Source organism: Physeter macrocephalus, chromosome 21 (genome assembly GCF_002837175.3).
Source record: "Physeter macrocephalus isolate SW-GA chromosome 21, ASM283717v5, whole genome shotgun sequence".
Taxonomy (NCBI): domain Eukaryota; kingdom Metazoa; phylum Chordata; class Mammalia; order Artiodactyla; family Physeteridae; genus Physeter; species Physeter macrocephalus.
In genome coordinates, this window is record NC_041234.1 from 84,924,849 (window position 1) to 84,952,639 (window position 27,791).

General features: G+C 42.1%; 1 protein-coding gene across 20 annotated transcripts in view; it reads left to right on the forward strand.

Moving 5' to 3' along the window:
• TMEM164 (transmembrane protein 164) overlaps nt 1-27,791 on the forward strand; it is a 167,507-nt gene that overhangs the window by 100,973 nt on the left and 38,743 nt on the right. For 13 of the 20 annotated variants that reach the window (XM_055081508.1, XM_055081522.1, XM_055081523.1 and 10 more), the window contains one exon: nt 7,053-7,119. In XM_055081508.1, coding sequence (XP_054937483.1) covers nt 7,053-7,119 — 67 coding nt within the window. Of the gene's footprint in view, nt 1-6,178; nt 6,261-7,052; nt 7,120-10,416; nt 10,461-14,334; nt 14,396-18,197; nt 18,488-27,791 lie in introns of those variants that run through there. The other 7 variants (XM_055081510.1, XR_008616333.1, XM_055081511.1 and 4 more) reach the window with 7 other exon arrangements.

Consider the following 27,791-nt stretch of genomic DNA (forward strand, 5'->3'; position numbering starts at 1 on the left):
AATTTCAATAATATACAAAAACTCTGCTCCTTTACAGTTTCATCCCCACCCCTTTCAGTTAGTGATGTCACAAAATTATATCTTTATACATGTATGCCCCCAAACTTAATCTATTTAAATGCATTAGCCTCTTAAATTATGTAGAAAACAAAATGTGGAATTACAAACCAAAGTTACAGTAACACTAGCTTTTAGACTAATAATTGTGTTTTTAAAAATGTATTAATCTCTTAAATCATGTAGAGAAAATTAGAGTTACAAACTGCTGTTACACTAGTACTAGCTTTTATAATTGCCCATGTATTTTCCTTTACTGAGACCTTTATTTCTTCATACAGCTTTGGGTTACTGTCTGGTGTTCTTTCATTTCAACCTGCAGGACTCCCTTTAGCATTTCTTGCAGGGCAGGTCAAGTCATAACAAACTCCCTCAGTTTTTGCTTTTCTGGAAATGTCTTAATTTCTCTCTCAATTTTGAAGGATAGTTTTGTTGGATATAGGATTCTTGGTTGACAGGCAACCCACCCCCCCAACACACACCTGTTTAGCACTTTGAATATGTATCTGCCCATTGCCCCACTGCCTTCTGGCCTCCAAATCTGATGAAAAATCAAATTACTCTATCAGCGTGGGTCTATTTCTGGGCTATTCTGTTTCGTCATTTGATATGTCTTTTCTTGGCCAGATTTTATTGTTTTGATTGCTATAATTTTATATAGTAAGGCTTACAGTCAGGTAGTGTGATTCTTTCATCTACCTTCTACTTTTTCAAAATTATTCTAGCTATTCTTTCTTTGCCCTTTCATATACATTTTAGAGTCAGTTTTCCTGTATCTACAAAATATCCTGCTGAGATTTTGATCAGAATTGCATTGAATCTGTAGATAATTTTGGCGAGAATTGACATCTTTCTTATGATGAGCCCTTTAAATCCTTGAACATGGTATGTCTTTTTATTTGTTAGATCTCTGATTTCTTTAATCAGCCTTTTGCAGTTCTCAGTGTACAGATTCTGTATATATATTGTTAGATTTATACCCAAGTATTTCAGTTTGGGGGAAGATAATGTAAATAGTATATATTTTTAAAAAATTGGTTTCCAGTTTTACACCGCTATTGTGTAGAAATGTTATTGATGTTTGTGTGTTGACCTTGCAATCCTGCAACCTTGCTAAAATCGTATATTAGTTTTAGGAACTTTCCTGTTGAGTCCTTGGGATTTTCTACAAATATAATAATTCTTTGCAAACAGAGATAGTATTATTTCTTCCTTTCCAATCTCTATTATTTTTGTTACCTTATTTCACTGGCTAAGACTACTGGCATGGTGTTGAATTGGAGTGCTGAGAGTGGGCACCCTCGTCTTGATCCTGTTGTTAATGGGGAGAGCATTCGGTATCATTAAGTATGATTTTGGGCATAGTGATTTTTAGATGTCCTTTATCAGGTTGAGGAAGTTCCCTCCTATTGCTAGTTTGTTGGTATTTTTGTTATCATAAATAGATGTTGAATTTTGACAAATGCCTTTTCTGTATCAGTTGATATGATCATATACTTTTCTATTCTTTACACTGTTAATTTGGTAGAATTCATTAATTGAATTTCAGATACTGAGTCAACCTTTCATTACCAGGACAAACCCCACTTAGCCATAGAGTAGTGTTCTTTTTATATTGCTGCATTAGATTTGCTAACATTTTATTGAGGATTTTAGGGTCTGTGTCCATGAGGGATATTAGTTTAGTTTTAGTTTTCCTCCTCCTCCTCTTCTTCCTCCTCCTCCCACCTCCCCTCCCCCTGCCCCCCAGGTTTTGTATCTGGGTAATAATAGCCTCATAAAATGAGTTGAGAAGTGCTTGCTTCTGTTGTATTTTCTGGACCAGGTTGTGTAAATACTTGGTAGAATTGATCACTGAAGCCATCTGAGTCTTATTCAGATTTTTGACTACAGATTCTTTTTTATTGAGACATAATTGACATATAACATTATATTACTTTCAGGTATATAACATAATGATTTGATATTTGTATATATTGTGAAAAATGATCACCACAATAAGTCTGGTTAATATCCATCACCACAGATAGTTGCATATTTTTTTCTTACGATGAGAATTTTTAAGATATGCCCTCTTAGCAACTTTCAAATAATACAGTACAGTACCTATCATCACCGCGCTGTACATTAAATCCCCATGACTTATTTCTTTTATAACTGGAAGTTTGTACCTTTTGACTACCTTCACCCATTTCACCCACCCCCAACCCCCTGCCCTCTGGCAACCACCAGTCTGTTCTTCGAATCTATGAGTTTGTTGTTTTGTTTATTTGTTTGTTTTATATTCTACATAGAATTAAGATCATGCAGTAATTTGTCTTTCTCTTTCTGACTTACCTCACTCAGCATGATCCCCTGAAGGTCCATCCATGTTGTCACAAATGGCAAGGTTTGGACTGTGCAGGTTATCTGTTTCATCTTTGGTGAGTTTTAGTGGTTTGTGGTTTTAGAGGAAATTCTCCATTTTTTTCTAAGTTCTTGAACTATGTGCATAGAAATATTCATAGTATATCCTTATTATCCGTTTAATTCCTGAGGGACTGTAGTGATATCCCTTCTTTCCTTCCTGATATTGATAACTTTTGTATTCTCTCTTTTTATCCATGTCATTCTACCTAGTGGTTTCTCAATTATATTGCCTTTTTCAAAGGCAAGCTTTTGGTTGCATTGATTTTTCTCTATTGTTTCTGTTTCTACTTTCGTTGATTTCTGCTCTTTATTATTTCATTCTTTCTGCTTGCTTTGGGTTTATTTTGCTCTTCTTTTTTTTTTGGATTCTTAAGGTGGAATCTTGGGTTACTGCTTTGAGGCCATACTTTTTTCCTAATATAAGAATTTCATGTTATAAGCATCTCACCCATTTTGGCATATCGTATTTTAATTTTTGTCCAGTTCAAAATATTTTATAATTTCCTTTGAGAATTTCGTTCTATGAATTTTCCTTTCCAGGCACTCAGAGAACTTTATCTGTTCCATGTCTTTTGATTCTTGGTTATAATCAAGTGCTAAATTCAAATATGTCATCTGATGAGGGTTTTTTAATAGCTTCGTTTGTCATTGTGAATAATAATGTGATATTCATTTACCTTGCTTTATTAAGGATTATGATAGTTATCATGTATTGAGGGCTTACTATGTCCGAGGCACTATGTTGATCACTTTACATGGCCTTACCTCATTAAATTCTTTCAACAACTCTTTTAATTGGTACTGTTATTAGCCCCATTTTATTACTGAGGAGACAGAATCACATATTTTTTTCTTTATTTTTGAAAATTTTATTATTTATTTATTTATTTGGCCATGCCGTGGGGCATGCAGGATCTTAGTTCCCTGACCAGGGATCGAACCCATGCCCCCTCCAGTGGAAGCGCAGAGTCTTAACCACTGGACCACCAGGGAAGTCTCTGAATCACATATTTTAAGTGATTTGTCCAGAGTCAACTCAGCCAGTAAGTGGTAAAGCTGGGATTTGAATGTAGGTTTGATTCCAAACCAAGTTCTTAACCATTATACTACATTTCCTCTAGTTATTTTATTTCTTGGCTTCTCAATAGGCTTGTCAGCTTCTTGAAGGCAAATACTAGGTCTTCATTATATTGATCTCCTTTTCTCTATAGCACCAGGAACGATATTAGACACACACTAATGGACTAATGTGTGTGGGCTACATTTAATGAAATTAACTGACCTGAAAGATAATCAAACCCATAACACTTGCCATATTGCCCCAGGTTGTTACCAACTAAGGTAACTTAGTAAGTATCCTACACAGAAACAAAAAAAGCTCACAGAATATTTGTGACAGTGCTAATGGCCAAGTGTTCTAGCCGGCAAGAAGAAGATTTATAAGTGTGACTAACTGACCTGGAGTCCACCTCCAAGCTCTACTCTTTGGTTCTGGTCTTCAGTCTGTCCTTTTGCTCTCTCTCGATCTCCTTCTCACACTTCGAATTTTTAAAACAGTTCGACTTTCCTCCACGGTTCACGATCCCTCTCCCGCCCTTTTTTTTTTTTTTTTTTTTTTTTTTTTTTCGCGGTACGTGGGCCTCTCACCGCTGTGGCCTCTCCCGTTGCGGAGCACAGGCTCCGGACGCGCAGGCTCAGCGGCCACGGCTCACGGGCCCAGCCGCTCCGCGGCATGTGGGATCTTCCCGGACCGGGGCACGAACCCGCGTCCCCTGCATCGGCAGGTGGACTCCCAACCACTGCGCCACCAGGGAAGCCCACTCTCCCCTTTTAATATGAAGCTTTTAGGTGAGCTCTTCACCATTTATTTAAGAAACATGTATCTGAGTCTTACTGTATGCCATGTACTTTCTTAAGCACTTTATACATATCAACTCCTTATAATAATTCTGTGAGTTGGTACTGTTATTATTCCCATTGTACAGATGAGGGAACTCTCACTGGATTTTCTGGTGGCTCATTTTCTATTTCCAATACCCAATAGAAATCGGAGTGGCAGGCTGGAGGTGTTATAAAGCAAAAACAAAAGCCTTTGCCTCTGATGTGGTCAGTCATTTACCTGTTGGGCTGTGCCCTGGGTCCGTAGAGGGCAGTGAAGCTGTGTAATTGGGGCAGTTTTGCAACGGAGCACTCTAGGGGTTCCGTCGCTCTTAGGCATGACCTTCCCTGCCCCATGGGCATCCCAGAACCTTTTTTCCTACCTGGTCTGTTGTCTGACACACACACACACGCACGCACGCACACACACGCAACATGTGTAATGTTCATATCATGGATTTGAAGTGCAGGGTACAGCAGCAAAAACACGGTCTTGAAACTCGGTGAGTGTGACTTTTCCCTCTGTCACTTATTTATGATCTGCTTGATCTTGGGCAAGTCACTTAATCACTTAGTGCTTTGGTCTTCTCAGCTGTGAAATTGAAAATGATACTGATTCTAATAAAAACTGAGGATTGAATGAGATGATGCATTTGAATACTTAGTCCAGTGATTGGCACATGAAAGTGCTCAGTATGTGTTAGATATTTTTTATAATTAGTGATATGCAAGACCCTTTTATATATTAAGTATAATTCACCCTTTGGCCTATATGGAGCTTGTGGAACTGAATCTTGAGGACCCAGAACAAGACTTGTCTTTATCTAGGAATTTATTGGTTATTTTGAATCTTGATGTTGGCTTTTGTCTTCTTTATCTCTGGCCTTCCACGGGCCTTTGGGATCAGTTCCATTGTCCTCAAGATTTAACTTTTGTCGCCCAAATATCTACTTGGCCTTGTGTAAATGCCAGCATTCTTTTAAGGTGGTAAGAGAGACCCCTGAAACCGGAGCATCCGTGACTCTCTACCTGAGGTCATATTTGCAATGGAGGAAGGGAGGCAGGCTCTGATACAAGACAGTGAGAGGGGTCTGGAGTCAGATAAACCTGGGTTTGCATTGTGGCTCTACTGTCCTCTGTGTGGCACTGACAAAGTCACTTCACTTTTCTGAGCCTGGTTTCCTCATCTGCAAAATGCAAACACTTAATTGTACCCATCTCATAAGATTGCTGTAAAAATTCGGCGAGATAATTTACTTACAGCAGTTAAGTAACAACAAGCAGCAGAAAGAAACAAGCAGCAGCCTTGGGGCTTGTGTGCTGTTCCCTTGGGGCTCCTTATAACATTGTCTCTTAGTCTTAGGCACACGTCTGTGAGCGCCAAGAGAAGAGCTTAAGTTCTTCTAGGTCCCAGTCAGGGCATAACAGAGATCCTGGTATCACGAGGCTGCTGTGAGTGTGGGTGTGTGAGAGCGCACGAGAGTGAGCTTGCGGTCCAGAAGCCACGTTGACTCAGCGATGGTTGTACGTGACCCGTCAAATTAGCTTTTCTCCGGGAGGAACACACTGTCATTCTCTGCTTCTCCCTCAGTAGTAAAGGACCACTTGCCTGGATGAAGGAAGCTGCTTAAATCCATCCCCACAGCTCGCACAAGCAGAATTTGTTCCTGACTTGCTTGTTCTTGAGCAAGTCAGGAACCCCCTTACGAAGAGTTCCTAGTGTGGGTTTTAGCAAGTCTGGAATTGGGAAACGGTATCCCTACCCGATGCTGGAGACACGTGGTTTTCTTGTCTCTGTCTCTCTTTTCTTTTGTGTTTTGCTCTTAAATCACAGAACCCAGTATGTAAAACAGATGAAGGAAAGTTTGGAAGGCTGCCACTTCTGCCCTCCCCACCTCCCGCAGCAGCCCCTGAAGGTGTGTTTCTAAGAAGGTGGGAGAGCGCATTTGCAAACGCTGCGGTGGGCTCCCTGGGTTGTATTAGCTAGCCTTTTTATGCCCAGGTCTCTGTGTGGGGAGAAGCCTTGGGCATGGCTGTGGAAACAAGCAGCCTTGCTCTTAAGAAACAGGTCTCTACTGTAATAACACACTAGTGTAATAACACCTGGCTCCCGCACTTCCCCTTTGTAATGCTGCGTGAGCCACGACAGTTGGAGCTGAGATTGGGACTTGACCGCATGTTTAGGGAACCCAGAGCTCATTATGCAATGAAGTGTTGTAACCAAAGCGTGTTCACAGAGTGGTTGGGGGATTTTGAGGTGGCGGCGGTGCTCTTCAGAATAGTTCAGTTAATGCAAAATATGCTGCTTTTCATTTATTTATTTATTTATTTATTTATTTATTTATTTTTTGTGGTATGCGGGCCTCCCTCTGCTGCGGCCTCTCCCGTTGCGGAGCACAGGCTCCGGACGCGCAGGCCCAGTGGCCACGGCTCACGGGCCCAGCCGCTCCGCGGCATGTGGGATCCTCCCAGACCGGGGCGCGAACCCGGTTCCCCTGCATCGGCAGGCGGACGCGCAACCACTGCGCCACCAGGGAAGCCCTGCTTTTCATTTATTTAGGTGTGTGTGCCAACTCCAGTGCCGTTTTGCACAGAGAGCCACTTGTTTACGTGCTCTCCCATCTGGCATGGCATAACCTGACACAGTTTTGTCTGCCTCTGCACCAGAGTCAGGGTGTGACCTGCACTTTATCTCTCTTCCTCTCCAGGCTACAGATGCACATGTTGAATGGAGCTCTTCTTGCCCTGCTGTTTCCTGTGGTAAATACGCGGCTGGTAAGTAACCTCTTCTAGGAACATACCAGCAACATACAAAACGGTATTTGCTTGCTCGTCCTTAGCTCATGTGCCCGTGTGAGTTTAATTTTTTTAATTAAAGAAGTATAGTTGATTTCCGATATTATATCAGCTTCAGGTGTACAACATAGTGATTCAATATTTTTACAGATTAATCTCCATTTAGAGTTACTATGAAATATTGGCTATATTCTCTGTGCTGTGCAATGTATCCTTATAGCTTATTTATTTTACACATAGTAGTTTCTACCCCTTACCCCTCCATGTAAGTTTTTAAATATCTACACATTCAGTGTTGAGGTTTGACGCAGCCCTGTTTGGATGCAGTGGAGCTTGGTGGGGGCGAGAGTATTGTGTGGAACTCTGGGGCTTTAATAAGGGTTTGGGCCAGAACCAAAACAGACCAAAAAAGCCTACAGAGGCTCTTGGAAGGGTTTGGTGAAGAGAAAGGGGGCCCCACCCATTCGACAGAGGCTTCTAGGTGTTCTAAGGGCCTCTAGTGTGGACTCAGCCACATTGGTCCAGAGTAATCTGCTGGGGAGCCTCAAAGCCAGTCTGCTTTGCCAAAGGCCCCTTTGGGCAAGAACTGGATTTCTCCCCTGTTCCTCCAAACCCACAGGGCAGTCTGGCCCACACATTCCCCCAGTGGCTAGCAGGTAGAATCCCACTGTGGCAGGTGGCTGGGTGATGAACCAGTGCAGAGGGAAGCAGAAGCTATGGGAGTGGCTGGGCCCTGTCCTCAGACTCCCATATGTGGGGCTGCAGAGCGATTAGCAGGCTGGGTTGGAAAGCTCAGGGAAAGAAATCACCTGTGAAATCCTTCCTGCTGCTTTCTGTTTTCATGACTTAAATTTGCCTCATGCATTAAGATCACAGTTTAAATCTCATAATGATAACCCTTCCTCTTTGGATAGCATTTTATAGTTTACAAGGTCTTTTTCAAATAACAGTTGTGTAACGTAGATATTAAGCTGGGTGAGGGCGAGTGTTATGGCCTCTTGTTATAGAAGAAGAAACTGACATTCAGGGAGACACACAAATTCTAAGTGGCAGAGTTGGGAGTGGAGACTAAGCCTCAGATCCTACAACCACAGCTACACTTCACTCTCTCTGAGGATTTAGTCACTCCCTCTCCACAAATACTCATGTATACCCTTATGATGGTTATACTTTTCTAGGTGCATATTATATATACATCAGTAGAAATTCCTCCCTCCCTCCCTTCCTTCCGTCCTTCCCTCCCTCCCTTTCCCTCTCTACCCTTCGTCCCCTCTCGAATGGCAGATTTGCTATTATATTCGTTATGACACCTAATACTTTCCAAATAAATGTCAAGCTATAGCCAGCCAGCTTATCAAGCATGTCCAAGTAACTTTCCTTAACATTGAGACGTCTTTGATGAGCTCTCACTTAACTAGCGATTCCAATCACTCTGGTAAATAATCTTGGTCCTCTTTTTCTAAAATGAAGCTGATAAAAGCTCACGGTGGTGGCTCCATTTGCATACGTCTTGACAATTGGCTTTGGTCTTGGTCTGGTTATTTTAAGTGGTTGGGACCCCTCCTGGGTTACCCTGGCTTTCCAGACTTTTTGCTTTGCAACCCCTTATTTGAACTCAAACCTCTGATTTGACTTAAAATAAGACACAGGAAGGTAGGCAACTCTTTAAGCCTGATGATCCAGTTAGGCAGGAAGTCAGCTTTTGACTTCTCTTTTTTGCCCTTCCTTCCTTCTTGGCCCTTGATCTTTTTAATCCTTTTTTTTCCTAATTAGCTATAATGAGGAAACAAGGAAAGTAGAATGAACTAATTGATGTGTGTACCAGTAACACAGACATACGTACACTCACATATATAAAGACAGAGAGTGAGGGAGTTGGAGGAAGTTGCCACAGTCAGCTAAAGGATTTGGGTCATCAGTGAATTTCCATGTGCTGTAGTACTCTGTCCTGTGCCTCATTGGCACTGGGGTTTGCAGACCAGCTAGAGAATACCCAGATCCAAGTTCCTCCTGGTTCTTCATCTTAGAAGCTGGTACCTTAGAAGAAGGAACGTGTATTCCAATGGCCCATATTACAAGTAAGTGCTCTTTGCCTCCAGGATTTCAGAGTAGGTCTCTTTCTGGCTTCAGATGAAGTGTCTCAATGGTGATTTCCCTTTTGTTTCTTGGAAGGAAGGAGGGGAAATGCATCATGGAACTATTATTAGATCAGCAGAGAGCTGAAAGCTTGTCTGGTCTAATCTTCTAGAGGGGGAACGTAGATGGATAAATGACTTGCCTGAAAAGCCAAGGTGGGTGCCCCTCGAGCCCAGGTCTCCTGACTCAGACTTCAGAGCCCTTTTCCTGTTGTCTGATCGAAATTCAGTGTGAGTTTGAATACTAGTGAGTCAAGTTGCTGGAGATGCTGCTTAGCTTCTCTCCATCTAAAAGAGTTGGGTCTTAGGCTTCTTTGATAAGTTGATGAGGACCATAGAGCCTCTTCCCAGATGCGCAGAGACAAGTTTGCATACAATTTCAGGGGGGGACGCAGACTGCCACCTCCTGCCCCTTTCGCCCGTAAGCCCATCCATGGATCCCATGTTAAGATCCCCCCGGCCCAAGCTGTCAGTTGTCCATGGCTTGGAGAATAGATGAGCTGCCTATTTTGTGAGCTCCGTGTTATAGCCAGTGGCTTTTTGGTCTGATGGTGATGGGGTTCCTTATCTATGCCTGGGACTTTGCAAAGAATATCATCCATGCCAGGCTAAACCCCCTTCTGGAAAGTGCAAGCCAAGAGGTGGGGGGAGGGGGCTAAGTAGGGTGCCCATGGAACTTGGCTGCATATTAGCTTTTCAGTTATAGCTCTTACCTTGCAAAGCTGGTGGTCTGGTCCTCAGAATGAGGCACTGGGCCCAAGCTGCATCCCCAGACCTGTGCCTTTTGCCCTGAAATACCCATGACAGTTTCTTATAAATGCGATGTGTTCTGAGCAAGGGAGATTGGAAACAGAAAAGAAACTTTAGACACTGTATCAGCCCCCTTCTCAGACCAGAGACTCTAGCCTGGCCAGTATTTATGTTTGCAGCCATCTGTCTTCTACTAGAATAATAAGGAGAAGAATAATAATGATTCTTTTCATCAAGCTCCTTTCTTCTTCAAGGCTCAAAGCCTCAAGTATATTATTATCTCATTATGAAAATTGCCCATTATTGTGTATCCATGTTGATCTGTTACATTAGTTCCTTTTTTCCTCCTTTACCACCCCTCCCCTTTTACCCAGTTCTTTTTCTCCGTTAGATGGTTCTCCTGAATGTTCCTAACTCTCAGACTGAGTGGAAGAGGTTAGTAATGATTTTTTCATTACCGGGGTGACTACTCCCCAACCACAATCATTATCTCAATGTTCTTGGGATGTAACTGCCGCCGGCACACCTTGTACCCATGTGGGCTTCTGGGAAAACTTTGCTGTCACCAAAGCAAATCGGCTCTCACTCTGCTGATCGGCATATTGAAACATGCTAATTGACCTAGAAAAGTTATTTCTGTGAGTGGCAAACTGAGTTATTTAAAAAAGTTATAGTTTGGGTTTTGGACCTGAACTAGGGACAGAATGTCCCTTTGCTTTCTTTCTTTCTTTTTTTTTTTTCGTTTTTGAGAGTTTATTTTTGAAACAGAAAAATTGTACATTACAAATACAAGACATTTTAGGATAATTTTGAGGGTTTTTTTTTTTTTAAGTAATGTGACCGATAAATTAATGTAATTTTTAGCTATCTGATTTCTTTTTCTTATTTAAGCTCAAAGAAGTAAAACTATAATTCCCTTTGCTTTCTTAAGAGTACTTAAGACCAGCATGTTTCTGATCAGGTAAATGCCAAGTGTGCAGGGATGCAGAAGGTGTTGAGAAGACCTGGGCTTCCACCAAATTCTAGGGACTACCCTAGAATATGTCTAATTGCTGCCTGTACTTCAAGGTTAACCTCTGTGGGTCTTAACATCCTCCGTGAATACAGCCCAGCCATACCAGTCAATCCAGGTTTTTATTGAGCACTTTTCTGTGTTACGTATTGTGCCGTATGCTGCAGGAGATGCAAAAGCAACCAGAATACATTCCTGGCCTTCAAGGAACTTGCAGTTTAGTTAGAAAGATGAGGCATAAATGCCTGAGAAGTGCTGGCAATGTTAGAGTCAAAATGGTGAAAAAGGAAAATTGCAAGGCAATTCAGGCTCAATCGCTAAATTGCAGTAGTTCCGACCTCTAAGAAAATGGGAAGAGGATTAATAGTAGCAGCATTTTTTGAGCACCTACCATGTGCCAGGCAATCTATGGATGTTCTTATTTAATTCTCGCAAGAACCCGATTTTACCTATGAGGAAACTGAAGTTAAAGAAGCTAAATAGCTTGCTCAGGGTTACATGGTTTGTAGGTACTAAGGCTAAACCTGAGGACTTTGCACTCTAATGCATTGGCTCCTGGAGAGGTCGTTGGATGCAGTGGTCCAGAAAGGCTTCATGGAGAAGTAAAGCCTGAACCAAACCTTGAAGCGCTATTAGAATGTGCGTGCAAATTGCAGAGGAAGGAGGTAGTTCAACCAAAGGAATGCCAGGGCCAGAGGCATGGAGGTAGGAACCAGTAAACTCCTCACTGAGAGTCTGAAGAGCAGGATGGAGGGTCATGAACTCCAGTTCGTATATATAGACTTTGCCCCTTATATGCCAATCACCAGAAGACATCCTGTGACACCACTTCTGTCACATCTTCTAGCCCTTGTAGTGTTTAGATTTTATGTGTATTTCTTATCTTTTCCACCACTACTAAGAATTCCTTGCAAGTAGATGGGACTTTACAACCACAAAAGCTTTCACAAATACAAATATGTCACCCTAGTTAGTTGTTAAGAGTATGGGCTCAGGGATCAGATTCTGTAGGTTCATACCCTGGCTGTGCTACTCGTGTGTGTGTGTGTGTGTGTGTGTGTGTGTGTGTGTGTGTGTGTGTGTGTAAGAGAGAGGGAGGGAGGAAGGGAACTTGGCCAAGTTACTTAACTTGAATGGGCTTCCGTGCTCTCATCTATGATATGGGGGTGATACTAGTGCCTCCCTCCTAAAGCTGTTCCAAGGATTAAATCAGTTAATATGTGTAAAGCATGTAGCAGAGCACCTGGCAGATAGGAAGCCCTCAAGCAGCATTAGTTGTTACTTATTAGTCTTTGATCTTCACAGAAACCCTGCGAGGTGGGTATTAGTGTTACTGAGCCAGGTTCATTTGCCTGATGCGCAGCAAGCCAAACGCTGAGATGCTGAGGTTTGCCACAGAGAAAAAATTTATTCACGAGGCAGCCAAGCAAGGAGAACAAATCTCAAATCCACCTCCCCCAAGGCGAGGGGCTCAGGATATTTATGGGACAAGGAAGCAGGGTGGTCTGAGGCCTGGGGTAAAATGATGGGTGGCAAGAAAGTGAAGTAATCCGGGTTCTGTGCAAGTGTATCGGAGTTACATGCTTCTTCATGGACTGCATGTTCAGAAAAGTGGTGACCTTAGCATGATCTGAGGGTGGAGTTTTTGGTCCTCTGATATCAAAAGGTTATCCATCAGGCACTCTCAGGCCCAGTTGAATGGTTGGTGGTCTCGACCAGTTTGAACTGGGCAAGACTAGTTCCACGTTCCTGAAAAACAACTTAACACCTCTGTAGGGGGTGGTTAAAGGAGTCTCGTGATATAATCTGTCAGCTTCATGCAGCTTGGAGGGTATACAGTTTGTAAGAACAGTTAAGGCAAGCTTGGTCCGTGAAGGCAGGTTACAGGATATTATTTATTAAGCAAGTTATGTTTCAAGGAATCTAGCTGATGACCTCCCTCGGTTTCATTAGTGTCTCCATTTTACAGACTGAGCCTTTGAAAGTTTAAATAACTTGCCCAGGGACACACAGGAATTGACAGAACTGGCCTGAGAACTTCTGTCTTTCTGATACCAAAGCTCATGGGCTTCCTTCCTCCTCTCTCCTAATTGTTTAGATTGATTTTCAAGTATTAAGCCAAGTCAAGTCTTTGCAGAAATTTTATACAATATCCATTAGAGATTTGGAGGATTGATTATACTTTCAAGATTTTTTTTTTTGCAAAAATAATATACGCTCCTTGAAAAACCATTTAAACAGATGAGTATAAAGAGAAAGCCAATCTTTTAACCCCATCAACTTTCAATCCTGTCCCCCCATGGGTAAGTTGTATTAAGGGTTTGTATGTGTTGCCACATTTTTCTTTTGCTCATAAATGCAGATAAAGATGTTCACATTTCTAGGGTTGTTGGTTTGTTTGGGTCTAGGTTTCTTGCACAACTGGCATTGCACTATAAACATCCCTCCCGAGTATTTTCCTTTAACCTGACAGTAGAATCTGTAATCTCTTCAGGTATGGATGTAGCTCATTCTTTTCCAATAGCTGCTTAGCATTCCATAGTTTGGTTGGACTGTGTATTCAGTCTGTTGGCAGGCTCTCAGCACTGTATCATAACTAGTGTCTTCGGGCAAGGATAGTGTCTTTTGTGGTAGCTGTCCCCTGCAGGGCACCCAGCACATGGTAGGTATCCACAGAGAGTGTAAGTGAATTAGTCAATCAACTCGAACCTCTGTCTTGCTCAGAGGAATTCCAGGGATCTTTCACACACATGTCCAGGATAAAATCTTAGGTATGAAGGCAGAGGGACGTTAGATGATATTTTTCCCAGGTGAATTATTTCTTAAACCACTTAAAATAATGTTTTCCTGATTACAGCAGAAGACCTACTTACTGAAGAAAATTTGTGAAATACAGAAAAGTAGAAATAAAAAAATAATCACCACCAAGCAAAAGTGGTTGTTTTTCAACGTATTAACAAGAAAAAAAAAATCACAAAGCGTGAGGCTTTTGTGTCTCTGCCGTTAAAATTGTATAAATGTTTTCTTTACAGAAGTAATATATTCATAATGGAAAAAAAAGAAAAACACCAAAATAGAACAGAAAACATTGAGCGGTAACAACTGTTCACATTGTTTGCAGCGAATTCTCAAGGTCTTTTCGTCTCTGCCTGGTTGTTAAGAGTTAGCATAATGTAGTGGTCAAGTTGCTGGCCCTGGAGCCAGCCTGTCCTTGCTTTTGTGGCTGGCTCCTCTGCCTTTATTCATGTGACCTTGGGTAAGTTACAGACTTCTGTGACCTCATTTTCTTATCTGTAGATTGGTGCTCAAATGAATTGAGATACGTGGGGTAAGCACTTAGCCCGGTGTCCGGCACATAGTAAGTATCAGATGCTGTCGTTGTTACTACTATTCCTAACATTATCTTAGAAATCGAGGCGTGTTCCTATTGGCATGTGCTATTTGATGTTAGCCTTCAGGGCCTTGGCCCCAGCTTCCTGGTTGGGTGATGGTGAAGTGAAGGGGGCTTTGTTTCAGAATTAGCCTTGCCGAGTGAGATTAAAATTCCCTGGCAGGATTTCTTTTCCACATTGACTAATAGCAACTTTGCTTTTTTTTTTTTTTTTTTTTTTTGTGCATTTGTTTCCCAGACAGCCTGTTTGATTAGGAAACTGGCCAGCTCTCTCTCCTCCCTCATGACAGGTGAATTAGGCCCACTCCTGGTGTTTCTTCCCATTTGAATGAAACATCGAGACCTTTGGGTTTGTCAGTGACGCCCAAGCCCCCCAACCCACGGGGAAGGTGGCAGCCGTGAATGAGAATGGCAGGCAGTAGTAGCCTCTGCCTCCAGAGCTTAATAGTTCTTTGCCTTGGTTCTATTCCTAAAAAGCGATGAGAAGGCACAGCCTCTGGCTCGTCCAACCAACACTTCTCGCTCAACCTTCAGCCACTCCCCCAGGCAGTGTTTCTTGATGCAGTAAAAGCCTTAGCTAGTGGGTGAGTTCACTCTCTCCAGTCTGTGGACCAGTGGTTTTCAACCGTGGCTGTACCGCAGAATCACCAGAGCCAATTTCAAGACATAAGGCTTTTCAAAAAGCACCGCAGGCAATTCCAGTGTGCAGCTGGGGCAGTGCTGCTCGGTGCCCTGTCCCACTCCCACGCTACTGCTGACTGGGATTTGGGGCTCTGACCAAGTTCATTTCACCTCATCAAGCATCAGTTTCCCTATGTGTCAAATGGGCTTAGTGACATCTGCTCTCTCTACCTCACAGATGTGTTATGGAAGAAAAGATAGCAGACAACAAAAGATAACAAAGGAGAGTTAGCAAAGAGCTTTGAACATTTAAAAGCACTCCACAAATGAATCCTTGCCTATTTCTTTCTCCCTTTAATCATTTTTTTGAGGGGGGTTTAATTGAGATACAATTTACATAATACAAATTTATCCTTTTAAAGTGTACAAGTCAATGTTTAATTTAGTGTATTACAGAGTTGTCAATCATTACCACTATTTAATTTTAGAATATTTTCATCATTCCCCCAAAAAGCATTAGTGACATCTCTCCGCTCTCCCCTCCCTAGACCCTGGCAACCACTAATCTCCTTTCTCTCTCTCAACCACTAATCTCCTGTTCTGGACATCTCATGTAAATGGAATCACATAATATGTAGCCTTTTCTGACTGACTTATTTCACTTAGCATAAAGTTTTCAAGTGCATCCAGGTTGTTGCATGTATCAGTACTTCATTCCTTTTTTATGGCTGAATACTATTCCTTTGTACAATATGCCACATTTTTAAAAGATTGGAGTATAGATGATTTACAGTGTTGTGCTAGCTTCAAGTGTACAGTACAGTGCTTCAGTTTTTCAGATTCTTTTCCCTTATTGGTCATTACAAAATATTGAGTGTGCTATACTGTAGGTCCTGTTGGTTATCTCACATTTTGTTTATCCATTCATCCACTGATGGACATTTGGGTTGTTTCCACCTTTTGGCTCTTGTGAATAGTGCTGCTGTCAATATTTGTGTAAACGTATCTGTTTGACTGCTTTGGGGTTTATACCTAGAAGTGGAATTGCTGGGTCATACGGTAACTCCATGTTTAACCTTTTGAGGAACTGCCAAACTATTTCCCAAAGCAGCTGTCCTCCCAGCCTCCCTTTATGTCCCACGCACCTAGGACCTTGAGTAAAGTGACTGGAGACTGGAAGACAAACTGAAGGTTTATAAGTCCAAGGGGAGGGTGGTCACTTCTGAGTCCCAGTACTGCACTGGTACCAGTTGAGGAAACTTTGATGGTAGGAGCAGGCCAGAGGAGCTGACCCAGCAAAGAAGTTTGGGGCAGGAAAAATCTTAAGTCAGGAGGTTCTAAAATGCAGTGGATAGTATGTGTATAATTCTATAGATCTTTAATTTTATATTAAAGAAACTGGAGACATATGTAAAAGTAGAAAAAGAAAAACTATCCGAGTGCATCCATTACCCAGTTTCAACCATTATCAACTCATAGCCAATGTTTTTTTATTCTACCTCAAACTGCTTCCCCCCCATCCTCCGACCACTCACTCTTATACCTGGATGATTTTAAGGGAAATTTCATGTAATTTTAACTATAGATATTTCATTATACATCTTTAAAATATAAGGACATATATATATATGTATATATATAATCACAATTCCATTATCATATCTATAATCGTTATCAGTAATTCCTTAATATTATCAAATACCCAGTCAGCAGAGCACAGGTTTCTAAGCCAGCCAGAACACAGTTCCAGTCTTGCTTCCACAACATCAATAGGCCTTCTCTGAGCCTGTTTCATATTGTAAAAGGAGGACTATCATAATTCCTAAATCTTCAATAAGGTAATGCATGTAAAGTGCTTACCACAATGCCTGATGCACAATAGTAAGTGCTCAAAACTCACCAATCCAGAGCCATACCTGCACTATCTGGCCCTTACCACCCTGGAAGCAATATTCCTCTGCCTTAATCATCCCAGGACCAGGTACCAGGCAACCAGAGACCACTCCTATAGCTTAGAGCCTGCTGTAATTATTCAAACTAACCAGTCCTAACTTGTTACCCTGCCCTCCCTTGCCTGTCCTGCAGAAATGCAGAAACTAATAAAGGCCATGGCCTAGGCTCTCCCCTCGCTCCCGTCCCTTTGCCTCCTGACCAACACTGGTGCTTCCCCGTGTGGCTCTGCATGGCACGGGTGCCTCCTATTTCTGACCTATGAGTATGATAAACTTTGTTTTCCTGAAAAAAAAAGTAAGTGCTCAATAAAGTTTAGCTAAGATTGTTATTTATTAATAATGTAAAATATCTGAATTGCTATTAAGGTACCTTTAAAAATGATTTTGGCTTAGAATCAAGAAGCAGATTTGGGGCCTTGCCAACAGATTTTTTGGGGGGAAAATAAAAACCCCAAACCAAAAGGTGGCTGAAAAAGCTACAGAACACTGGCATATATAGTTTATTCCCCGAGATTCCCGTTCATGGCGGTAGAAGCATGTGCATATTAAAGAGACAGGCGAGGGGGCTGGGACGTAGGGTGCCAGCTTTGGAACAGGTTCAGGGCAGGGAGGGGCACTGCCAGCAAGAGGTGGGCGAGGTCCTCAGATTCCTTGCTCAAGAAATGGAGCCCCAAGTAACCTGGGCGGCCATGGGCTTAAAGCTCCACCTTGTGGGGACTGGTGCCCGAGCTACCCTGCCTCTGTGCCTGAGGTCTGGGAATGGAAGGCAGCCTCATCCTGCTGGGTTGCCCTTAGAATCATTCCCCTGCTTCTGGGGCGGGCTTGCTCTCTGCTACCTGTTCCAGGCATCAGCTGACAGCTTTTTAATAAAAATGGAACCCAAAGGAGGGATGATAAGGTATCTGATTTTAACCCAAAGTGAGACAACACCAGATGTTTCATTCTGTCTGAAGGTTCGAGGGAGGAAAAGCAATTAGCAGCTGCTACTGATTTAGCAACAGACACCTGCTAAATGAAAACCTGTAAAACTGGTCAGGCTTGGCACCAGAAGTGCATACGCTGCTTCTCAGGCATTTCTGGGAATTGTAAATTATGTTGGCCCAAAATAGGCAGGGGTGGGGAGATAGAGAGGGGGGCTCTAAAGAAGCGGAACGTCCATATAGACCAAGGACTATGTTTTTTTTTTACGATGCCAGCCACTTAGAAATGGCTATTTGGAGGGTGAATGGAGAGGAAGAGAAGACCATGAATCTTCCTGAAGCTGCCTGGTTCCTCTCTGCTTCTGGTCCGACTCACAGGCTGCCCTCTGTGGGGACCGTCCCATGGGAGCAGAGGTCCGGCTGATAGGAGGGTGGGGAGAATGCTGCTTCCCTCCCCCCTGCTGATCCAGAGCCCACCCCTCGCCTCCTCCTCTGAGCGCAGGGAGTCTCAAAGCAGGAGAAACCCTCAACTCTCGGATTCGCAGCGGCTCCCTGCCCTGTGACAGGTACAGACTGTTGGCTCCAGGAGCCACCAGGACATCTTTGGCCAGGAAAGGGGTTTATCCGTAGCTTTCTGATTTCCAGGATTCGTTTCCAAGTAGCCATGAATACTGCTCTCCACTTGCATTTTCCTGAGGCACACCGAGACGCGACCAGTGGATACTGTAATTGATGAAGAGGGCTTTAGGGCTGTGTGTGTGCGTGCGCATGTGTAGCTGATGACAAAGAGGGCTAATTTGTAGGTGATCTAGACTGTGTCAGAAGAATGGGGCCACTCCCATTTGGGTGTCGTACCACCTTCACTGTATGCAGCTGCTGTTTCCTGCTCTCCAAGCCGGGCAAAAAGTCAGCTGCAACTTGGGCCAAAGGGATGGGCCCTGTTCTGTTTCCAATCTTGAGCAAAGGGATGGCGACTTGCTCTGCGGAGCAGAGACCGGCGGGGGAGTGGGGGTGGGGGTGGGGGTTGCTGTTGGCAGACGCGGGGCCAGAGCTGTCCATTGTAAAATACGGCCTGGAACCTTATCCTGGCAGGCTGCTTTCATGTGGTTAAAGACTAAACTCTTAGTTCCAAAGGTGGAACCGGAGAAGATTCTTTTTCCTTTAACTGAGTAGGCCCTTAGGCAAGAAGAGTCGTTCCAGATGTCTTGCGGTTTTACTTGCCCTGCCCTGCAATGCCAGTGCAGGACGGAAGAAGGACCCAGGAGGCAAGGGTAGCAGGAGAGCTAGGATCCCCACTCTCCAGCCAGAACTGGGGGAGCACCCACCTCCTCTGGTCAGGGGCTAGACAGCATTCCCATCGGTCAGCTCCAATACCGTGGAATAACCACAGCACAAATACGTGTCCTGTGACAACAGGCTGACCTAGAGGGAGATGCAGGGACCCTGTCTATGATGGCATACACGAGGTGCACTCATGGCTCTTATTGAAGCAGCCAGGGATTACTGGGCTACGTGTACAAGTCATCCACCCGTTACACTCTTTTAATAGTTCAAACTAGTTTGTGTGTCACAATTCAGATAACCTCTCGGCGCAGAATTACTTACTCTCCTTTAGAACCTAAGACCTGTAGGCCTCAACTCATTGGAGGAATCATTTTGACCCCTGGTGACCAAAGGGAGCTGTCTCATCCCGAGGTGGTATTTTCTTGGAGGGTCCAGGCCTTCCATAAGGAGTTTGTTTCTCCAGGGACCCTGCTGATGAAGTGGGTTGGATAGGGCGTGAGCCTCTGCTCATCCCAAGCTCCCGCACACAGAGGAGAGTCTGCTTCTTAGCACAGATGTGACTGCTGGATGTCACGTGGTCTGCCACCATCCGATACAGGTTGTAAACTCCAGGTTGGAGCATTTTGTCTTTTTTTATTCCCTTCAGTCTAGCCTTTTGGGGGGATTTATTGGATATTTTCCCTTTACTAGTTTAGAAGTTATACACACTATTTCAGTTATTGTTTTTTTATTATTAATTAATTTATTTTTGGCCGTGTTGGGTCTTCGTTTCTGTGCGTGGGCTTTCTCCAGTTGTGGCAAGCGGGGGCCACTCTTCATCGCGGTGCGCGGGCCTCTCACTGTCGCGGCCTCTCTTGTTGCGGAGCACAGGCTCCTCAGTTATTGTTTTTTTAATGTTTATCCTACCAATGTTAACATAAATATCCAGATCTAGAGTCAGTCAGACTTTTTCTCTCAAATAATACAAGGATATTATAATATTTTTTTGGTCATAGTTTTACTGAGTTTATTCACATAACATAAAATTCACTCATTTAAAGTGTAGAATGTAAAGTTTTTTAGTATATACACAGAGTCGGGCAACCATCACTACAGTTAATTTTTAGAACATTTTTATCAACACCAAAAGGAAAGTGTAACTGCTTAGCTATCATCTCTCTGTCCCCTTACAGTGCTCCCCAACCCCTGCCCGCCCCTAGCCCTAAGTAAAAACTATCTAATACCTATCTCTTTAGATTGGCCTCTTCTGGACATTTCCTATTAATGGAATCATAAAATATTTGTCCTTCTGTGTCTGGCTTCTTTCACTTAGCATAATGTTTTAAAAATTTTTATTGGAGCATAGTTGATTTACAATGTTGTGTTAGTTTCAGGTGTACAGCAAAGTGAATCAGTTATACATATACATATATCCATTAGCATAATGTTTTGAAGATTCATCCATGTTGTAGCATCTATTAATGTTCCATTTCTTTATATTGGCTAATAAAATTCAATTGTATGGATATGCCATATTTTTTTTTTTATCCATTCACCTGTTGGTAGACATTTGGATTGTTTCCACTTTATGGCTGTTGTGAATAATGCTGCTATGAACATTGATTGATGTGTAACTTTTTGTGTAGACATGTTTTTGTTTTTGTTCTTTTTTACTCTTGGGTATATCCATAGGAGTGTGTATGCTGAGAAATTGGGTTACAACCTGACTCTTTTGCATGTGGACCTTATAATATTTTAACTCTGTTCGTCACCCTCAACTTATATGCTTATGTTGTTATGTATTTTAATTCTGTATTATTTTAGCTTTTCTTTTAAAAATAATATAAGACATTATTATTTTATGAAAAAAATGTTCATTTAGATTTACCTACATAATTATCACTTTCTTTGCTCATTATTTTGTATTGTGTCTATTTGACATTAGTTTGCCTTTGCTGGAATTATATCCTTTAGAATTCCCTTTAGAGATGATCCGCTGATGAGAAACCCTCTTAGTTTTTCTTCGCCTAAAAATGTTTGTATTCCTTCTTCATTCTTGAAAGATACTTTCACTGGATATAAAATTCTTGGTTCATACTTATTTTTCTCCCAGCACAGTGAAGATGTAATTTTACTCTATTCTGTCTTCCACCGTTGCCTTGAAAAGTCATTGGTCAGTCTTAACTTTCACTCCTTGGAAAGTAATCTCTTTTCTTTCTGATTGGTTTTAAGATCTTCTCTTTGTCTTTGGCGTTCTACAGTTTTAGTAGGGTTTGTTTCAATGTTTATTTGTTTTGGCTTATTCTGTTTGAGAGTCTGTGGGTACATGTCATTCTTCAGGTTTCTGAACATTCTTAGCTATTATGCCTTCAGCTATTTTGTCTGTCTCGTCTTCTTCTAGCACTATGTTTAGAGTTATGTTAGTTCATCTTACTCTGTCTTCCACATCTCTTAATCCTTTTTGTTCCTATCTTCCACTTCTTTGTCTACTGTGTTGCATTTTGGATAATTTCTTCAGCTCTATATTCCACTTATCTCTTTAGCTGTCTAATCAGTAACTAAACATATCAGTTAAAACTATCAATAGAGTTTTTAATTTCAATTATTTTTCCCTTTTCCAAACCTAAACATAGTCTATAACTATTCTGAGGTCCTTAAAGCTCTGTTTTTACTGGCTCTTGGCTTATTTACTTGTGTGTTTAGGTTTTGTTTTAAATATTACTGTTGTTATTGTTCTTTTATTGTACATTGCTTATTTTCTTTAAAATGTTATTTGTGGGCATTTTTTTGAGTCCTGGATTTCTCTAGAGAGGATTTGTCTTTGTTCTTGCCAGGCACTTGAGGGCTACCAGTCTGGAATCATGCTAAATAAAACTCTCAGCCTAACATTTTTGGATTACCCAAGTAGTATAAATTTAGAGTGCAAACCCACACGGGGACTGGCTTCTGGTTCCAAGATTTTAGTGGAACTAACTAGTTTCTTCCCCTACTACCCCAACTCATCGTTAAGATTTGAGACTGGATTTTCCTTACCATTCTAGGGGTGGGGTAATTTGTGTTTCCAGTACACATTTACACTGAAGTGTGGCTTTTGGGGGTCATAGATCTCTTTAAGTACTAACTAGCTTTTGTTATTACCAGAAATGGAAGTCCGGGTCTTGTTTCCCAGCCCTCTTATGTCTGTGTCCTTCCTGTTGGGGGCAGTCAGGAGGATGTTCTAATTCTATTCATTGGTTTGGCCATCTATCTGTTCTCAGTGCTCTCCTGAAATATCTCTATATAAGTTGATAAATACCTACTATATGTCTGTCTAGTATTGTACTAAGTTCTATGAGGTATCTGGTAGCTATTTAACCTGTCATGTAGCTAACAAAACATTAATATTAGAGGTCATGAGCCCTTAGGTCACTGATTTAAACCATCTTTTGATTTCTGAGCCCTTCTAAACCCTAGAAATCAGCATTTAGAGTGAGGTGGGTGTAAGCGCATGAAGGCAGGGACCGTTTGTATCTTGTCCATAATAGTTGACACATAATAGGTGCTTAATATATATTTGTTGATTGATTGATTGATTGAATGAATGAATATGTTGGTGTCTGGGAGGTCATGGAGGTAGATTCCAGTGTTGATTAGTTCCCTTGGCAATATAGTTAGAAGATTCCAGGTCTGGGTTCACATAGTGGGGCTGGAAGAGAGAGGATAATATTTCAGTAGCAGGGGATCACACCATCATGGATTTGAGTCATTTTTAAATCAAGGGTTTCCTCTGTACTGTACAGGGCCTCAGCACATATCAGGGTACTATAATGTAGGTCAGTGGGTAGGAACATGGACTCTGGAGTCAGATTGCCTGGCTTATATCCAGGCTCTGTAACTAACCTTGGGCCAGTTATTAATCTCTCTGTGTCTTAATTCCTTCATGCAAAAAAAAGGGGATTATAGCATTTATCTTATAGAGTTGTTTTAAGTGTTAGTTAATACAAGTACTTAGGACAATGCCTAGCCGAGAAGTGCTATGTTACCAGCAATTAGTAATGATTATTATTATCTTTATTGTTGTTTTGAACACTAGTCACATCATTATTCTTGTCAGTACATTTTCCTGGGAACTGCCTGTCATTTCTGTGAGAAAATATTCTAATCTCACACCTACCATTTAGACTTCTGGAGGCTGACCTACTGTAGTATTTCCCCAAGTGTAAGTTAAGCACTCCTGCATCCAGATTACCTTAGGGAGCCATGTTAAAATATAGAATGCTGGGCCCCATCCTAGTAGGTCGAAAGGATTCTTTCTCTAAAAATTAGTGACGAAAATAAAGATTCTGCACATTCTCTGTGTGTTGGATTAGCCAGGAGCTGCTGCTGTGAGTCTTAAGTTTATCACCCTTCAGTGCTCGTAGAAAACCTGGGAGCTGGCTTGGAGACTGGGAAGAGATTGAGGATGGGAGAGTTAAACAGAAGAGAAGAAAAGAAGCAGAAAGAGAAGTGAGCAGAGTCTACTCATGTCAGGAGGTTGTCAAATACCATCTTTTGGCCTCTTCTCAAGGGTCATGCCTCAAGGGGACATGTGACATTTGCCTTCCCTTGACTTAGGGATTCCTGAACCTGGCTCCAGCTTGTAGCTTGTAGCTTGTAGCCTGGTGTTGGAGACAACAGGGTGGGGAGGCCTGCCTTACAAATGGCTGCCTGGCGCACTGGTTGCCTTCAAGCAAGGGCCCCCAAGGGGTAGAAGATTAACCAGACTCCATGGTTGGTTGGTTGAGGGAAGTGGGCTGTTTACTGAGTTCCCTTGAGCTGTTTTGACTGGGCTAAGAGCCAAATCTCAGATGTGTTTGTCCCTCCCTTTGCTCTAGTGCTAGTGTGGGGTTGGCCTTATTTCAAGCCATCTGATGCTCAAGTCCTTTGAAGGCACTAAAATCGAGCCAGATGGCATCACAGACTGCTTGGGCTGATGAGGGACTGGAAGTTTAGTACCTTTCCTCTCGTCCCTTCCACTCTACATGGCTCACATTTTCTGTGTGGAATCTGTAACCCAAGGCCGAGGAGAATGAGGCCTTGGTCCTGTCAGTGGTGCAAAAGGCCCTCATGGGGCCCCTTGTCACACACCCTGAGCAGGGAGGCCAGCCCTGGCTCAGTCATTCCGCAGGTGTGGTTTGGCCTCCACACACAAGCTGACTGTCTTTTGACTTGTAGCTGCCCTGGTTCCTCTGTAGGTCTTTTGAACAATCTCTGTCATTAGCCTTTCCCCTGAGTTCTGTGGAGAGAGCCACACAAATATTTACTTTCCCTCCTTGAGTAAAAAGTCAAATGACGTGTTCAGGGCTGGACTTCTATGTCCTGAAGTACCTTCTTGTGTACTCAAAGCTTCTCTCCTTTTTCCACATGAAATTCGAGCTTTGGCTCAGTCTGAAGAAGTAGTAAATCTGGATTTGGTGACTTCGGAGCCCCCCTGGGGTCTTGGATGGCTAGTGCCCATATGGTGGTAGCTGGGTGTAGGGTCAGGCCTTCAGGCTTCATAGTAGACCCTATTTCTGTTCCATCCGGGGAACAGCCTGGTGTTTTGATATGTAATAGACAACAGTGGTTAAGATTATGCATTCTGGAGCCAGGTTGCCTGGGTTCACATTCTGGCTCAGCCTTGAGACCTTGGGCAAGTTACTTAATGAAACCCCTACCGCTTTTTCTTTTTAAACAGACCTTTGGTGCAAAGGTCTGTTTAAATCATAAATCACATTTATAATTCTCGGTTCATAACAAGATTCAACATTGGTCCATTCATGGCATGCTTTAATTTTATTCATGAGTACATTTATTTATTCATGGAGCGTATTATAAACAACTATGAACTCCACCCAACAACTAGCCACGTTGATGATAACTTACAGACGTAAGCCTATGTGCTTCCCCCATCCTGCTCCCTACCTCCGTGCCAACCACTGTGAACCACTAGCCTGAATTTTGGATATTATTCCTTTTCTCTTTTTAAAAGTAATCTTATCCCTCTTCTCATGTACACAGAAAAAAATATATATATAATATACATTATATATAATAAAATATGTAATATTTTATATATGTAAAACAGTCCTAAATAAGGTATTATATAATTGTAGTTGCTTTTTGATCCTTATAAAAAGGGTATTATGTTTTATGTAGTCTTCTGGGATTTGCCTGTTTTATTCAACATTATATTTATAAAATGCATCCCTATTATTGAGTATAAGTGTAGTTACATTTTCACTGTGGTGTAACATTCCATCGTAGAAACATACCACAGTGTCTTTCTCCATTCCCTTTGAGATGGGCATTTGGCTGTTGCCAGTATCTTGCTATTACAAGAAACCGGTCTGTCCTCAATTTCCTCATCTTAAAATTGGAGAATAAAAATAGGAGCTACCTCATAAGTATGGGATGAAGATGAAAGGAGTTAATACTTGTGAAGTGCTTAAAACAGTGCCTGGCTCATAGCACACGTTTGGCCAGTGTATTCGTTTCCTCGGGCTGCCATCGCCAATACCACAGACTGAGAAGCTTAAACAACAGAAACATTTCTTCACAGTTTTGGAGGCTACAAGTCTAAGGTCAAGGTTTCAGCAGTGTTACTTTCTTCTGAGGGCCTCCCTCTTTGGTCCTAACCTCCTCTTCTTATAAAGACACCAGTCAGACTGGTGTATATATATATACACCAGAATATATATATATATATATATATATATATATATATATATATATATATAAACTCAGCCCGTGTTACTTTCTTCTGAGGGCCTCCCTCTTTGGTCCTAACCTCCTCTTCTTATAAAGACACCAGTCAGACTGGTGTATATATATATACACCAGAATATATATATACTCAGCCCATAACGGTCAGTAAGTATAAGCTATTATGACCGTCATTATCTTCATCCTCCTCATTATTACAGCTCAGGAAAATGCAACAGACTTTTTATGACATAGCCCCTGGGAGTACTCAAAAGTTAGCTCTTACTACTACTACTGCTACTATTATTATTATCATCATTATTATTATTTGGTCAGAAGCCCAGAGTTTTCTTCCCTGCCTTTTCAGAAATGACTTTTGATACCAGCAACAGTACTAAAGAATGGCACTTTGTGGTTTCCCAGGATGATAGACAGCAGCTCCTAAGTCTGTTAGGGGTGAGAGGAGAGGAGCTAGGAGGTTTCATTGTCACCTTGGTTAAAGGACACTAACCAAGCAAAGTGAGGCCTTGCAGGCGAGCCAGTGGCTGACTGACCCGAAATTGCCACTCAGTAAAGTTCTGTGGGCTCTCCAGGCCTGGGCTGCTGTATCAAGAAATGCACTTACACAAGTAACTGCACCACCAGAGCGAAGAACGTCTTTCATGGGCTCCGAGTATTTTGTTTGACATCAGGGAGCCGGCTAGCAGCCACAACTCTGCTCTCCTGCTCTGCCTCTGGAAGGCTCTGAGCACCGAGGAGGAAGTCAGGAGTAGCCCTGATAGGATGTGGACTCCAAAAGGAAAGAGCAGCTGCCCCACGCCAGTTGCCCACTCCTCCCTCTCTCCACATCAGACCTTGAGTGTAAGATGGAATTCCATGTGCCTGGTAGGACTGTGGGCATCTGTCCGTACTGGGGGTTGGGAGTGGGCTCACAAGGGAAGATACAGTGAGAACAAGGGACTTGGGAGGGGTTCTGCAATGTGCTCAGATTAAAAACTAGAAAAAATCCACACGAATCATCCTTAATAGCTTAATGCATCCTCTTGGTTAAGGATGCCTGCAATACAGAGATAAGAAGAATATAACATGAAAGTTCTCCTCCACCCACTCCCCAGAGATAATTGCTGCTAAAGTGTACATTCCTCTTGTGACCTTTTTTTGACTTTTAAACTTTCAGCTACATGATTAATAAATTAATGCATTAATTTGTCATAAAAATCCAACTATACAAATATATAGAATCCGAGTCTAAGTCTCCCCTTCCCTATGCCAACCTGTCCTCCCCAGTCCTCTTCCCCCGCCCAGTTTGGTAAATATCATTCCAGTCCTTTTCCTGTGCATTTATAGTCATCTAAAAGTACAAAGACTAATTTGGCCTGTTTCTTCTACAAAAAGGATCATGCTGTGTTCGATATAGATTTGTTCTGTTTCACCTACAAATGGTTGTACCTCCTTTTTTGTAAACGGTTGCAGCGTTAATCTTCCAGAGTATTTTTTGATGACTCTCCTGCCAGTGGACATTCAGTTAGCTTTTTTGTTATTACAAATAATGTTGCAGTGAACATCTTTATACATACAGCTTTGTTCATACATGCAAGTGTCTCTGTTGGTATAAATTTCTAGAAGTGAAATTAGTGAGTCAAAGTGAACGGGTATTTAACATTTTTTACAAATATTGACAAATTGTTCTCCAAAATGATTGCACCACCTAAGTGGCTATCGACAGATGAATGGAGAAAGAAGATGTGGCACGTATATACAATGGAATATTACTCAGCCATAAAAAGAAACGAAACTGAGTTATTTGTAGTGAGGTGGATGGACCTAGAGACTGTCATACAGAGTGAAGTAAGTCAGAAAGAGAAAAACAAATACCGTATGCTAACACATATATATGGAATCTAA